At 42.7% G+C, this 17,096-nt stretch overlaps 1 protein-coding gene across 2 annotated transcripts in view; it reads right to left on the reverse strand.

The window, feature by feature from the left end:
- The window catches only part of LOC136884461 (uncharacterized), a 196,892-nt gene that overhangs the window by 118,837 nt on the left and 60,959 nt on the right, over positions 1-17,096 (reverse strand). The window contains exon 1 of one of the 2 annotated variants that reach the window (XM_067156648.2): positions 14,999-15,124. The exons of the other annotated variant lie outside the window; for it this stretch is intronic. Coding sequence (XP_067012749.1) covers positions 14,999-15,027 — 29 coding nt within the window. The 5' untranslated portion in view covers positions 15,028-15,124. Of the gene's footprint in view, positions 1-14,998; positions 15,125-17,096 lie in introns of those variants that run through there. 2 annotated transcript variants of the gene reach the window in all.

Here is a 17,096-nt window from a genome sequence, read left to right on the forward strand (position 1 = left end):
TTCCTCGTTCCTTGCCCATTCCTTCCAATCTTCCCCCACCCCCACCCCACCCCAGAAGACTCCTGTTCAGCATAGCAGGTGAGGCAGCCTGGGCGAAGTACTGGTCCTTCTTCCCATTTGTATCCCACCGACTGAAAGTCTCACACTTCAGGACACTGTCCTTGAGGCTATAGAAGTGGGATCCCTCGCTGAGTCCGGAGGGAAAACCAACGATAGAGGGTAAACAAATTAAATAAATAAATAAATAAATAAATAAATAAATAAATAAGTAAATAAATAAATAAATAAATGTACTTGTTAAAATAAAATAGTAATCGTTATTTCTAGTACTTGATATACATCGCACGGAAACAGAAATGGGAAAAACTAAATGCTGATTAAGATATATTTCAGTTTTCCTACAGCAGAATCAGTTCTAGGAGGCACTTTCTTACCTTTCCAGAACTTTCAAAGACATCAAACTTTATTCCAAAGATATCCTTAAAATTAAACACCGGTATTCTTTTAAGTGCCCTGTAGGGCGTCTTTTCAGTAACTGCAAAGTTGTACTTACCCCTCATTCCGACCGTCCAAGACATCGAGGAATAGCGCTGAGAATTTTAAGAAACAATTTATTAATTAATTTTCGAAGTAAATGCCAAACTTTTGGAAACGCTAAGTCATTCGCTAAATTAAAAAGATGGGGAAAGATAACTTTGTATCATGTTTAGCCTTATCTAGTGATGACAGGCACTTGATATCTGTAAAGTAATTATTATTATTATTATTATTATTATTATTATTATTATTATTATTATTATTATTATTATTATTATTTTACGGATTGGTTGTTGAAAAAGTCATTTTAACTAATTAAAATATGTATCAGGTAAAACTATGAACATGCCAGAGTACAGTCTGCCCATGTGCCGCTTTTGGCCAAAGAGATTCTTCGTCGGTTTCCCTCCTAATATGTGTTATTTCCATCGCCATTAGTAGATCTTCCCGCTCACTCACAAGAGGCACGTGACGCGGTAGAGAAGGGAACAGTCATCCGGTGTCTAAAAAGTTGAACACAATGTACAGCACTGTTAGTACGAAGCAACTGTCTGGAACTTTCCACCATTCACAATTCAGTACAGCCATAAACGAGCAGCCCTTTACCCCGTCATTGTGGAGGAGAAACTTCAAATAACCTGCGGGAAGAAGCTATCAACTAGACGAACACAGTGTAGCCACTTAATTTCCGAAATGATTTCATACAGACTAATGGACATGGCCATAGGGGCGAGGAGGAACAGAGAAGACCTTCAGTTAGGCTGAGTTCTAAACACTTACTGCGTACAAACCCGCCTCAATACGTTCAAATACGTCAGCCTCGTGTCGGTAAGTCAAAATACTCCAGAGGGACAACATTTTGGCACCTCGGCGTTCCCAAAATCCGTAAAAGTAGTTACTAGGACGTAAACGATTTTTATTATTATTCCTTTACATTTACTTTTCTTGAAATATACGCGGTAATAAGTCACTAGATATTTATTGGTATAGTCCACAATGGGCTGATGTCCGTTGTAAAACAACAAACGTACCGCTTGATGGTCTTGGTGCCTCCATTAGGTGTATAAGAATTATCATCAGTTCAATATGGAACACAGATACCAACTGTAGCTACGAACTCTAAAGGCTTCTACCTACCTACGGCGTGAGTATTCTCGTCCCTTATTTCTGCATGCCAATCCTCCTTGGCCCTCTCCGTGCTCCACCCCCCTGTGGGTGGGGGCGGTAGAATAACACCCCCAGGTTTCCCCTACCTGCCGTAAGAGGCGACTAAAAGGGGCCCCAGGGGCTCTGAACTTTGGAGGGTGGGTTAGCGACCACGGGGCCCTTAGCTGAGTCCTGGCATTGCTTCCACTAGTGCCAGGCTCCTCACTTTCATCTATCCTATCCGACCTCTTTTGGTCAACTCTTTTTCTTTTCTGACCCCGACGCTATTAGGTTTGCGAGACCTAGGGAGTCTTTCATTTTCACGCCCTTCGTGGCCCTTGTCTTCCTATGGCCGATATCTTCATTTTTCGAAGTGTCGGACCCCTTCCACTTTTCTCTCTGATTAGTTTTATATAGAGGATGGTTGCCTAGTTGTACTTCCTCTTAAAACAATCACCATCACCACCATTTCTCTGTGCAAATGTCACCGTTTGACTTTACCCATGGTTACAAATTTCCTGGAATGTTTGTCACAACTTCGTATTCACGTAGGCTGAGTGGACCTCGAACCAACCCTCAAATCGAGGTAAAAATTGCTGACCTTGCCGGGAATCGAACCCGGAGCCTTCGGGTAAGAAGCAGGCCGGTTTTATTCACGGGGCCGTTCGTGTTGAAATAGCACTTTCAGCTCTACTGAGGAAAGCAATGGCAAACTACTTCACTCCTCACCTTGCTTAGTACGCCTCATTATAGTGCAGCCAGATGTTTATTGTGGTTTTTCAGTAACCACATAACTCTGGAGGTGTTTATTCAGGATCCAACAAGCTTTGACACATAAACAGTCTACTGCAGTGGAACCTCGATATCTCGAATCGCCTCGCGAGCTAAATTCACACCCGAGAAACAGCGAGGCTTCGCCGACTTCCGGATCACTAGGAGTTTTAGTTTTTCGATTCCCGTCATATTAGCTCCATGCATCACTAACTCTTTCTCACAAACCACAAATCCCGTATTGCACACTTAATTGCAGAGTATTTTTTGCTTCAAGGGAGGAAAAGTTTGCTTCGAGAAATCGAGAAATTCGTATAACCGAATTTCGAGTTATAGAGAAATAAATACACGGGAAGAATAGGAAAGGGTAAGTTACTTCAAATACAGTAGAGACAATACGCGACACTTACGGATTTCGCCTTGCTAAAATGGAAGACAATTCGACGGTGGCGCTCCTAGTGACTTGACCTGAACAAATCGGGCTAAATTCAAATATCAATGGAAATGTATGTACGGAAATGGACAAATAAATTACGTCTAGAAAGAAAGTGGTATTGAGATATTAACTTCGAAGTTGCTAAAGCAATTCTGGATAAATGAATGAAGAATTATTTAAAAGGTTATTATTCAAAGACTGAAATTAGACACATAAACAAGAAGTGAAATGGACTGCTGTGAAATGGCTTGATCTTTCATTTATGCATTACTTTTTTAGCTTTAGCATTCCTGCCTGAACTCTTACGGTTGGATTTGTCTTTTTTCTCATTTAAAAACATTGTATCATCACATTAAGACACTTGTCAATAAAAATATCGGAACATTCCTTACACATATGACGCAATGAATTAACTTTTAATAGCTGGACAATTTTCCTCTTAACATGAAGCTTACTAACAGAAAGATATTCCTTACACATATGATGCAACGAATTAACATTTAATAATAATGTTTTTGTTTTTTAAGTCCCACTAACTACTCTTTTACGGTTTTCGGAGACGCCAAGGTGCCGGAATTTAGTCCCGCAGGAGTTCTTTTACGTGCCAATAAATCTACCGACACGAGGCTGACGTATTTGAGCACCTTCAAATACCACCGGACTGAGCCAGGATCGAACCTGCCAAGTTGGGGTCAGAAGGCCAGCGCCTTAACCTGAGAAGAGGGATAAAAGAAAGAAAAGTATGAAAATGTTGTCGATAGTAATGCTTTAAGGAATATTTACATACAATTAGAGCAAAAATGTAACATACCCTTGGCTGTATAGTCGAGGATTTCTAAAGTCAATGATCTGAACAGATCTTATAATTCTTATACAAGCGTAATGTCCCTTCTTTCTTGTACACCTTATCCAAATCGCTTCTGTGACATTACAAAACCCTCAGATCACACCTACAACAACACATCGGTATTGAAGGTTAACTGCTGCACTATACAATAAAATATGCGTATTACATTTTATGCCAGTTAAAATATGGGTCGAGCGGGTCAGAAGATTATGAAGTACTATAAAAATCTCTGTCACTGGAAGAATATATATGCAAACACAATATTACTTACATGTTCTTGTCACGAGGGAACCTGAAGAACGACCGCGCATTTTTCTCTACTTCGTAATTACTGCAGCCAAACACAGCACATACCTTTCCCCTCATGTTGAGAGGAGATATCAAGGAATGACACACGCTACTATTTAATTATGTCAACTCACTGAAAACGCATAAATAACACCAAAAACTTCACACAAAAATGCACGTGCTCTTATGACAGAATCAGTAGTTCTCAGGTCTATCCGCTAGAGTGAGCTCCAGTAGCTGTCCCTCGATATCTCGCTCAGTGTCGCGTATTGATCTCTACTGTATTTGGTTACTTCGACATACTGAAAATTCGAGATATGAAGGTTCGAGTGTAAATGCGTACACGCGATAGTTGAGGCCATATAATCGCGTACAGAAATTGTTAATACTTTTTACAAATAATAAAGCCTCACCATGTCGCATAATACATTGAATTTTGGTATGTTTCGTTAATATTCAAGAACATGTTTCGAAAGTATTAAAGTTTGAAGGAATCCATGCCTACCCGAAAACTTCCGAATCATTGCATATACAGTAAAAGAGGAAAGAACGGGGCGATTTTTTTTCCTGGGAAAATCATCAAATGATCATATATATATGACTTTCAATAAATGAAGCTCAAATTTATAACGATTAATTATTTACTTGCATTTAACGAATCGTTTTCCAGGGACATTTTGTGCAGTGGAGGTGATAAGGACCCCGCGGAGGGAGGGAGGGGGGGCTTGGCTTGTGAGCGGCCCATCACTGTTTCTTACTTCAGTAGCTGAAGAGTGATTTTACATATTGATAAAGCTACAACACAGTATTACAGAGGGTTGTTCGAAACTTAGGCCGTCGTAGTGCAGAGCTTTTCTTATTGATAGGAGTACGCTAGTTATTTCTGAAAGAATGTGGGCTTCTCAACCTGTTCCAATAATAACCATTCCTTGCTGCCACTCACAACAATCAACAAGGCTTTTGAAGTAATTAGCCAATACTGAGAACGCAGCAGTCAGCGAAGATGCGATAATAAAGACATCCTCCTTATCTAAACTCTACATACTGAAGTTTTGAGCCTGTTTATAGCTCTTGGCAGTCAGTGTAGCTGAGCAGGCCAACGATGGACGGTTGAGTTGTAAATTATTTGGTCCTAGGAACGAGATCATTTTTTAATGCTGTGAAGGTCAGCGTGTTCTGGTTACTATAGTTGGAATATGCATTTTATTTTGTGTGTGTGTGTGTGTGTGTGTGTGTGTGTGTGTGTGTGTGTGTGTGTGTGTGTGTGTGTGTGTGTGTGTGTGTGTGTGTTCGTACCATATAGGCCTAAGTGTATTAATTTAATTCCTTCGGATTTGAAAACTAAATTTTGTAACTTATTATTATGAATATTATTATTATCGTCACTACGAAATAAACCTCTAACTTCCCTTGTCAGGAAACGAGGAGCTCATTTTCAATTATAGCGGGGGGGGGGGGGAGGGGGCGAGGATTTTTTTTTGCTAGGGGCTTTACGTCGCTCCGACACAGGTAGGTCTTATGGCGACGATGGAATCGGAAAGGCCTAGGAGTTGGAAGGAAGCGGTCGTGTCCTCAATTAAGGTACAGCCCCAGCATTTGCCTGGTGTGAAAATGGGAAACCACGGAAAACCATCTTCAGGGCTGCCGATAGTGGGATTCGAACCTACTCTCTCCCGGATGCAAGCTCACAGCCGCGCGCCTCTACGCGCACGGCCAACTAGGGCGAGGATTTGGGTGCATCGAAGGGAGGAAACTGAGTCAGGGCCTATGAATGATGATCATGCTGATGATGATTGTTGTTGTTTAAAGGAGCCTAACAGCTAGGTCATCGGCCCCTAATGGTACGAAGTGTAACGAAATGCAAATTTTTAAAAAAACTTCAAAATGTATCCAATGACTATGGTAATGAGAAAATCATCCCGGAACAAAAACAATCAGCGGATTCAATTCACAATGTCTTAATCATTGGGATGATACTTATCAGCATGATCATCCTTCATAGGCCCTGAGTCAGTGGGTCAGGGGTCCAAAATCCAGGTCACCGGCCCCTCACAATGATACTGATCACTGGTAAAGCACAACCACCGTGTTCCTCCTGCAGTGGGACTAATCACAGGTAATGTAGACCCATGCTATTTCAGACACAATGGCACCATTCGCAGTTGACACAAACCCATGGTGTTTCGCACATAGGGGCATAACTCACAAGCAACGCAGACCCATGGTGTTCTTCACATAATGGTACTAATCTCAGGCAACGCAGACCCATGGTGTTCCTCACATAATGGTACTACTCTCCGGCAACGTAGACCCATGGTGTTCCTCTCATAATGGTACTATTCTGAGGCAACGCAGACCCATGGTGTTCCTCAAATAGTGGTACTAATCATGGGGGTCAACCAAACCCGTGGTGTCTCTTATGGCAGGCAGGGGATACCATGGATGTACTCTTCGTCTGTGTCCCCCACCCACAGGGGTTGATAGGGGAGAAAAAAGAAAGTAATCCGACACTTCGAAAACTGAAGTACCGGACAAAGGAAGACAAGGGCCACGAAGAGCGTGAAAATGAAAGACTCCCTAGGCCTTGAATGCTCTAATACCGTCGGGGTCAGAAAAGAACAAGAGTTGACCAAGGGAGGTCTGACAGCATAGATGAAAGTTAAGAGCCTGTCACAAGTAAGTGGAAGCACTGTCAAGACACAGCTCAGGGTCACGTGGTCGCCAACCCACGTTCCAAAGTTGAAAGCCCCTGGGACCTCTTTTAGTCGCTTCTTACGACAGGCAGGGAATACCATGGGCGTATTCTTCACCTTCGTCCCCCACCCACAGTGGGCAGGGCCTATGTAACTACCACGAATGAAATAATTACTTCTCTCGAGTGTGATGAGATGAGGCGGCCTTGATAAGAGAGCTTTCCATCTGTCTCTCAGTCCATTACTTCACATCACAGCCTGCACAGTTGCTAGGTAACATCGCATCACACATTCTGTATCACACATTCCAGATAACCTCCAGCCGTAAGACATGTTTATGTTAATATTAGGCTTACCACCAGCACTAGTTATGGTATACTGAAATGGCGCCCAGTTTCATAGTGTCACATTCCATCTACATCATCAGGCTAGGGAGTACCGTAAGGTCCGGAATGACCTACCTGCCTTTCACCAGAGGAGGGGAGAGAGCTGCTGTCATTAACATAAGAGATGCCGCAAGTGTACCCTGTCGTATTTATACTGGCGCGTGAAGAGAAACCGACGCGAGAATGAATGAGGAATGTTTTTTTTTCTCCCTCAATTCTATATCTAAAATAAGGATGGGTGGTATATCCGAAAATGAGACAGACGTAAGTAAATACGGTATTATTATTATTATTATTATTATTATTATTATTATTATTATTATTATTATTATTATTATTACACTGGCGGACAAAAATGTGGGTCAATTCGTAAATTCGTAATCGTTAAACACCAACATTTAGAGACAATTCCTACATTGACGAAGATTTTATAAGCATACAAATTTGTTAAAATAATGTTATTTGATTTACGTCCCACTAACTACTTTTACGGTCTTCGGAGACGCCGAGGTGCCGGAATTTAGTCCCGCAGGAGTTCTTTCACGTGCCAGTAAATCTACCGACACGAGGCTGTCGTATTTGAGCACCTTCCAATACCACCGGACTGAGCCAGGATCGAACCTGCCAAGTTGGGGTTAGAAGGCCAGCGCCTTAATCGTCTGAGCCACTCAGCCCGGCACAAATTTGTATTATGCAGTTTTGGAGAGGCACCTGAGCCAAGACTCATAATGGTGCAGTACAAGTAATTACATTCGGCAACAGAGATGAGATTTGAGAACATCAGTTTCTAGGACAAGTATAATACACTATACTATGAATTACAATATTAAGGTTTATTATTATTATTATTATTATTATTATTATTATTATTATTATTATTATTATTATTATTATTATTATTATTATTAGGCTATATTTTATTCGTTACGGTCATCTATGAACCACGTTTACACAATCCACCGGATCTTCTCTCTCAAACTGAATTCCCTTTTCTTTGCACTCTTTCTAAATGTTCTTAATCGAGTTTTTCACTTCTCCTTCGTCACTCTTGAACTCAGATGTTGCGTGACTTGAGTTTCTCCGGAGCATCAAAATCAATCAATACTGATCTGCATTTACGGCAGTCGCCCAGGTGGCAGATTCCGTATCTGTTGTTTTCCTAGCCTTTTCTGATATGATTTCAAAGAAATAGGAAATGTATTGAACATCTCCCTTGGTAAGTTATACCAATCCCTAATTCCCCTTCCTATAAATGAATATTTGCCCCACTCTGTCCTCTTGAATTCCAACTTTATCTTCATATTGTGATCACCGGGCGAGTTGGCCGTGCGCGTAGAGGCGCGCGGCTGTGAGCTTGCATCCGGGAGATAGTAGGTTCGAATCCCACTATCGGCAGCCCTGAAGATGGTTTTCCGTGGTTTCCCATTTTCACACCAGGCAAATGCTGGGGCCGTACCTTAATTAAGGCCACGGCCGCTTCCTTCCAACTCCTAGGCCTTTCCTATCCCATCGTCGCCATAAGACCTATCTGTGTCGGTGCGACGTAAAGCCAGTAGCATATTGTGATCTTTCCTACTTTTAAATACGCCACTCAAACTTGTTCGCCTACTTAGGTCATTCCACGCCATCTCTCCGCTGACAGCTCGGAACATACCACTTGGTCGAGCAGCTCGTCTCCTTTCTCCCAAGTCTTCCCATCCCAAACTTTGCAACATTTTTGTAACGCTACTCTTTTGTCGGAAATCACCCAGAACAAATCGAGGTGCTTTTCTTTGGACTTTTTTCAGTTCTTGAATCAGGTAATCTTGGTGAGGGTCCCATACACTGGAACCGTACTCTAGTTGGGGTCTTACCAGAGATTTATATGCCCTCTCCTTTACATCCTTACTACAACCCCTAAACACCCTCATAACCATGTGCAGAGATCTGTACCCTTTATTTACAATCCCATTTATGTGATTACCCTAATTACAATGAACCTTTCACCCCATCAACGCATCCCTCATTCCCGAAATTTTCTTCCTAAAGGTTGTTATTTCCTCCTGGATTCCCACTTCTTCCAAGTCCTTGTGAACTTCCTTAAGCCATAAAGGTTGTCTGTACCTTCTATTTTTTTGTAGGCTAATTATCCTGCGTCTCTTCGGATTCATCCTGTTCATGTGCTAATAAAACTATATACACACTTTATTATAGAAGTTGCTGTATTCTCAACTTTTTCATAAAGTTCTCGAATTGGTCACAATCCGTCGGATTGTGAATCTAGCGACTTCTTTGGAAGAACTCGCTTACTGTACTGTGTGTTCGTGTCTTTCTTCATGTAAGCAGATTATCTTCAATGTTATAATGACGATCTGCTTTTAAAGTAACTTTCCCTTGATTTCAAATAACGACATTAACACTTCATATTTGGCATCATCTAATAGAGTTTTATCAATGAAATCCGATCTCCCATCCCACTGGCTCTATCAAGGTCTCGGCCAAACAACAACAGTCTTGATCTATGATTTACAACCAGCGCATGACAGGCACAAGGACGTTGACATTAATCCAGTAAGCTAAGGCACGTTGCAGTCAGAAACAAAAAAACAACTTTCCTCGTTAATTTCATGACGTAGGAGAGGCGAGCAGTAACGATAGGTCTTTTTTTTTTTTTTTGCTAGGGGTTTTACGTCGCACCGACACAGATAGGTCTTATGGCGACGATGGGATAGGAAAGGCCTAGGAGTTGGAAGGAAGCGGCCGTGGCCTTAATTAAGGTACAGCCCCAGCATTTGCCTGGTGTGAAAATGGGAAACCACGGAAAACCATCTTCAGGGCTGCCGATAGTGGGATTCGAACCTACTATCTCCCGGATGCAAGCTCACAGCCGCGCGCCTCTACGCGCAACGATAGGTCTATTACAAGGGATAACTTACCGACCTCCCTCAGAGGCGCACAACTTGAAACCGGGGAGGGAAAAGCGGCTACTGCTATTAGCCGTATTTTCTCCTCTTTCATCTGTGTCCGAACTTTCTTGGTTAATTCTTCTTGTAAGAGGAGACTAAAAGGTGGAGTCTCCACGGATAAAACTCCCTGTGCATGGGTGAGGGAAAATATATCCACAGTGTCCCCTGCCTGTCGTAAGGGGGAACTAGGCTAGCTAATTCTGGCACTGTTTCTAAGTGCTTCTACCATACTCTTCGCTTTCATCTTTCCTATCCGACCTGCCTTGCTCAACTCTTCTTTTCTACCGATCACTAGGATGTCTTCCATTTTCACCGAGCGAGTTACGGGCGCGTAGCTGTGAGCTTGCATTCGGGAGATAGTGGGTTCGAACTCCACTGGCGGTAGCTCTGAAGATTTTCTGCGGTTTCCCATTTTCACGCCAGGCACATGCTGGGACTGTACCTCAATTAAGGCCACGGTCGCTTCCTTCCCACTCGTAGCCCTTTCCTATCCCATCGTCGCCATAAGAGCTATCTGTGTCGGTAAAGCAACTTGTAAATCTTCCATTTTCACTCTTTCGTAGGTGTTTACTGGCGGGGGTGTCCGAGTACATGGAACAGGCGCACGTCACGCCCATGAGTGACCGGCACAGCTAGGTGTGAGGTGATTGTGATGAGACAGGGAAAGAGCGCAACCCGGTGCCAGCCTACTCCTGTCGAATAACACAAAAAGAAGAAACTTGGAGTACTTTGACCATATCATTCGAAATGATAAAATATAGACTCCTTCAGCTTACCAGGTAAAATTGAAGGAAGGAGAAGGAGGGGAAGAACTAGAATATCTAGGCTACGGAATCTACGAGAACGGTATTGGTCTCAGTATCCCAACTCTTTTCCCAGCCCATTTGGAATTTAAAGTCCCCTCCTCCCACCGGGAAGAGAGGTTTGGTTACTGCTGTTGGTACTGGTGCGAGAGAACGCTCCTCACCCAGCCGTTTTGATGAAAACAAGAACCAGATCGCCCTGTTGACAGCCGACATCCAATGAGGATATGGTACGTAGACCGAGGAGAAGAAGAAGTCAGTATTGTATAGAACGACACAGCCTGTTTTACGCTTTTGTATAGTGGAAGGTGTATATATCACCGGGAAATATGAATGCAACTTACGTTGTTTTTCAAATGACCGATTGTACCCTGTGGCTGGGGGTGGTGATTATTATTTTAAGATGAAGTACAACTGGGCAACCATCTTCTATATAACATTAATCAGGGAGAAAATATGGAAGGAATCAGACACTTCGAAAAATGAATGTACCGGTCAAAGAAAGACAAGGGCCACGAAGGGCGTGAAAATGAAAGACTATTGCACACGTAATAGTGTCGGGGTCGGAAATGAACAAGAGATGACCAAGCGAGGTTGGACAGTGGAAGCATTGCCGGAGTTATCTAAGGGTCCCATGATCTCCAACCCACGCTCCCAATTTAAGAGCATATTGGGCGCCATTTAGTAGCCTCTTAATACCGTGGGTGTTACTGTACCATCCCCACCTACATGGGGCCGATACGAAACATCCAAGTTATCCCTTGCTTGCATATCAATCAATCAATCAATCAATCAATCAATCAATCAATCAATCAATCAATCAATAGCGCAGGTGGCAGATTCCCTATGAGTTGTTTACCTCGTTGTTTATTTAAATTGCAAATAATTTGGAAATTTACTGATCATATCCCTTAGTAAATTATTCCATTCCCTAACTCCCCTTCCTATAAACTAATATTTGTCCCAATTTGTCCTTTTGAATTCCAACTTAATCTTCATACTGTGATGAAATGAAACGAAATGACCTGGCGTATGGCTTTTAGTGCCGGGAGTGTCTGAGGACAAGTTCGGCTCGCCAGATGCAGGTCTTTTGATTTGACTCCCGTAAGCGACCTGCGCATTGTAATGAGAGTCAAACGATGATGAAAACGACGCATACACACAGCCCCCATGATGGTTAAAATTCCCGACTGTGCTGGGAATCGAACCCGGGACCCCTGTGACCAAAGGTCAGCACGCTAACCATTTAGCTATGGAGCCGGACTTCATACTGTGATTTTTTTTCTACTTAATCAAAAACCCACTCAAACTCATTCGTCTACTAATGTCATTTCAACTACTTTCTCTCCAGTCATCCCAGCCCGAAGTCTGCAACATTTTCGTAACGCTGCTATTTTGTTGGAAATTGCCCAGAACGAGACAGCTAAATGGGGGGGGGGGGGGAGGGGGAGGGCTGGGGCTCTCAACTCAGGAGCGTGCATCTAACGAGTTCTACCTGAGTCTGGCATTGTCTCCACTTAAGTGTCAGGCTTTTCACTTCTACCGAGCTCGATAGCTGCAGTCGCTTAAGTGTAGCCACTACCCAGCATTCAGGAGATAGTGGGTTCGAACCCCACTGTCGGCAGCCCTGAGGATGGTTTACCGTGGTTTCACATTTTCACACCTGGGGCTGTACCTTAATTAAGGCTACGGCTGCTTCCTTCCAACTCCTAGCTCTTCCCTGTCCCATCGCCATAAGACCTGTCTGTGTCGGTGCGACGTAAAGCAACTTTAAAAAAAAAAACTTCGCTTCTATATTTCCTATCCGACCTTCCTTCGTCAACCCTTGTTCTTTTCCGACCGCGACTGTATTAGATTTATGTTGACCTAGGAAGTCTTCCATTTTCATGCCCTTCCGGGCCCTCGTCCTTTCTTAGCTCACAACTCTTGCTTTTTACCTCTTATCTATAAATATATAATAAGAGTTTTGTCTGAACATTGGAGCTCAGAATTTTAAAATAATGGTATGTCTGCATCGGTCATGTCCACGGTACCGGTAACAATTTTTAATTTTTCGTCATGTCTGTCTGTCTGCGCATCACGATAAAATAGATGAAGATAATTTAATGAAAATCGGTATCTGAAGTCCGTAAACGAGGCACTACAATCTAGGCCCCAAATAAGTTTATTCACGCTGAGTGAAATTTTAGTTTAGGAGAAGGCCTAAAATTCAATTCTCAAATATCTAAGTTATTTAGCTAACTAACCTAACCCCGTTGCACTACAGCCCTGAAGGGCCTTGGCCTACCAAGCGACGGCTGCTCAGCCCGAAGGTCTGCAGATTACGATGTGTCGTGTGCTCAGTACGACGAATCCTCTCGGCCGTTATTCTTGGCTTTCAAGACCGGGGCTGCTATCTCACCGTCAGATAGCTCCTCAATTCTAATAACGCAGGCTGAGTGGACCTCGAACCAGCCCTCAGATCCAAGTAAAAATCTCTGACCTGGTCGGGAATCGAACCCGGGGCCTCTGGGTAAGAGGCTGGCACGCTACCCCAACACCGCGGGACAGGCACCTACGTTATTAGCGCTCCTGAAAATCCACAGCCTGTTTCCAGTCATTCGACCGGGTCAGGAATGGAATGAATGAAGTCCCCATCTAGCGGCGAGGATAGCGCACTCCTCTGGGTAAATAATGAATGAATGAATGACAGATGAGATGAAATGATACTGGAGAGTGTTGCTGGAATGAAAGATGACAGGGAAAATCGTAGTACCCGCAGAAAAAACCTGTCCTGCCTCCGCTTTGTCCAGCACAAATCTCACATTGAATTACCGGGATTTGAACCACGGAACCGAACGATGAGAGGCGATCAACGTTGAACTACGAGAAAATGGGTGGAGAGAATCTAACGAAAATCAGTATGTAAAATCAGGGAATAAGGCATTGCAGTCTAGACTATAAATAATTTTATTTGCACTGGATAAAATGGTAGTTAGGGTAAGGCGCCCAAAATTTAATTTCTAAGGGTACCTATGTTATTGGTCCTATCGAAAAGTACAACATAACACAAGTTATACACAATACAATTTCCCGTCATTTATGTTTTATACAGTTTTACCCTACCCACTATGATAATAACATTCATTAATATAGACTTTGTTGGTTAGTCCATATCAATGCCGAGTACCGCTAACTTGGAAAATGAAATGGCGTATGGCTTTTAGCGCCGGGAGTGTCCGAAGACATGTTCGGCTCGTCAGGTGCAGGTCTTTTGATGTAACTCCCGTAGGCGACCTGCGCGTCGTGATGAGGATGAAGTGATGATGAAGACAACACACACACCCAGCCTCCGTGTCAGCGAAATTAACCACTGATGGTTAAAATTCCCGACCCTGCCGGGAATCGAACCCGGGATCTCTGTAACCAAAGGCTAACACGCTAACCATTTAGCCATGGAGCCGGACAGCTAACTTGGAAATATTGTTTTACTGGCGATAGTTTTTGTCATGATTGTCTTAAGGTGTAAAACCACGTGGTCATCGGTCCGTATGGTCTAGGAAACTAGTGAAGATGATTATAAAAATGAGAAAAAACGGTAAAGGAACGATCACTTGAAGAATAAGACACGAGGAAGTTATGAAAGAAGGAAGGGCTTCCTTTACATTAGGTGCCCTAATATCAGAGATTCGGAAGAAAACTAAATATGAAGGCCTAAAATATCGAAAGCTCACAATATCATTACATTGATAATTGTTTGTTGAGATGTGAGTCGTCTCTTCTGCTGCCACTCACTTCCGATACATTGGATTATTGCTGCGTTCCGAGTAAAACAGCATGTGTGAATGTTGGTGGAAAGTAGCTGGGGAGTTAGGTAACTTTGCATACGTTACATGATTATTGGAAACTACCTACCTCACTCCTCATTTCCCTCCTCATTGACGCCTGAGCTATTTATGACAGCTTTTGGTAGAGCTGTGGTGGATCAAACCAGCCTTCGGGCTGAATACCCAACATCCTGCCAACGACGGGTACTACAGTGTTAAAACAAGAACACCGCCAGCACGAACGAGCGATTCAATTAGTAAAGCGTTAAGTGGAAAAGCAACCAAGACCACTTGTGTCTGGTTAACATCCAGTAATTAGTAATGTGTTAAATGGACTCACCTTGCGATCACCAGTCGCGGAGGCTCCATGGCTCCTGTACACACGTCTTATCACAACTACCGCGACAATAACAGTGGAACGTTCTTACGTCACTCTTAATAACACGCCGCTCTTCTTACCATACACATGCTCTGAACAATAAGTAGCATGGCTAATAACCCGAGGTCGCGACACGTCCAACTTCTTCGAGAAACTGATCTCTCGGCGCTATGGTACGGTATGTGCCGGAAATTCTTTCTCTTTATGCATCGGTAGGTAACGTCACACTGGCTGAAGTTGAGTTGCTCCAGACTAAGCAATTTACTGCCAACACAGCTCGACTGTACATCATTTCCAGCTAAATGAATACCAACCTCCCCACCTCACGAGGAAAACATAGGCCCTCAGGACTATTTTCGCAACACTAACTTCATCCCCACCAACTTAATGAGTAGGAATTGATTTATTCGTTTCATTAGACTTCAGCAGTGGCTAAGTTAGGGCTCGTGGCCCTTTCTTACGCTTAACATACAAATTACAGATAATAAATATTTAAAAGAAATATACTATTCTATTATAAAATCAGGGATAACGAAGCTACACATTACAGATTTGATGAACATATAATGAAGGAAGAAAACAAAGCTTAACAAATAAAATAAAATAGAGGGCTTTGAAAAAAAAAAGCAGCAATTCAGAAAGGCGCGAGGCAAGGCTGCAGTTTTGTCTCCCCGCCCCTCTTTATCAATGTTTATGTAGAGCAGGTGGTAAAGGAAACCAAAGAGGAATTTGGGAAGGGAATCACAATCCCAGAAGAGGAAATAAAACCTTGAGATTTTCCGATGATATTGTTATTTTATTTGAGTCTGCAGAAGATCTAGAGAAATTGTTGAACTAAAAACTTTCTTGCAATCTCAGATTTCTGCTGAACAAGCAGGTTTTGTGGCAGGTAAAGGTACACGAGAGCCAATAACAAACATGAGGCAGATAATTGAAAAATGCTGCGAGTTCTGAGTCCCTGCCTATATTTGTTTCCTCGATTATAAAACGGCCTTCGACTGTGTCAAGTAGGAGAAGTTGTGGGAAGTGCTCAATGAATGTGGAATCCCAAAACACTTAACGTCATTATTGAAAGGTCGTTATAATAGTCATAATGCAACCATAAGGGTGGATGGTGAATGCTCAGAATTTTTCAATGTGACAAATGGAGTCAAACAAGGTTGCATATTGTCACCCCAACTCTACAATATCTACGCAGAGTATGTAATGAGAAGAGCACTGGATGGCTGGGATAGTGGAATTTCAATCGGTGGTAGGAAAATCAACAATTTACGCTTCGCTGATGATACTACACTCATTGCAGGAAGTGGACAAGAACTTGATGAATTGCTCTCTAGAGTGACAATCATTAGTTCGGATTTTGGTCTAGAAATTAACATGAAAAAGACCAAACTAATGGTTTTCAACCGACGAAGTCAAATCCCAATCCAAATAACAGGATGCCTGAAAGATCTGGAGTTGGTGAATGATTGTGTATATCTGGGCTCCTTAATCAGTAACACGGGAAATTGTGATAAAGAAATAAAACGATGGATTGTCCTAGATCTGGCAGAACCGGGAATTATCCAAAACAGTGAAAATAAGATTGGTGGAATCACTGGTGTTCTCTGCTTTCCTGTACGGTTGTGAGACTTGGACTGTGAAGGCCAGTGACAAGAACCGAATAGATGCCTTTGAGACGTGGTGTTGGCGAAGAATGCTCCGTAAACCATGAACAGAAAGAAGAACAAATGCCTCCATTATAGAAGAACTGAGCATCACAAAACGTTTATCTTCCCGCGTTAGTGAACGTTACCTCCAGTTCCTGGGACACATTTTGTGGAGAGAAGGAGACAATTTAGAAAAGACCATTCTGCAAGGCAAAATTGAAGGCACCAGACCAAAAGGCAGAACACCAAGTAGATGGTTAGACCAAGCAAAGAAGATCACGTCTTCACAATATCTTAAGAAGAGCTTAAGACCGCTCAGGATGGAAAAATCTCGTTAAGGATGCAGTTACTAATGAAATGAAGAAATGAGGTCTCGACGCTCAGCAAAGAGTAAACCGATTGATGATGAT

The sequence above is a fragment of the Anabrus simplex genome, chromosome 12, assembly GCF_040414725.1.
Source record: "Anabrus simplex isolate iqAnaSimp1 chromosome 12, ASM4041472v1, whole genome shotgun sequence".
In the NCBI taxonomy this organism is placed as follows: domain Eukaryota; kingdom Metazoa; phylum Arthropoda; class Insecta; order Orthoptera; family Tettigoniidae; genus Anabrus; species Anabrus simplex.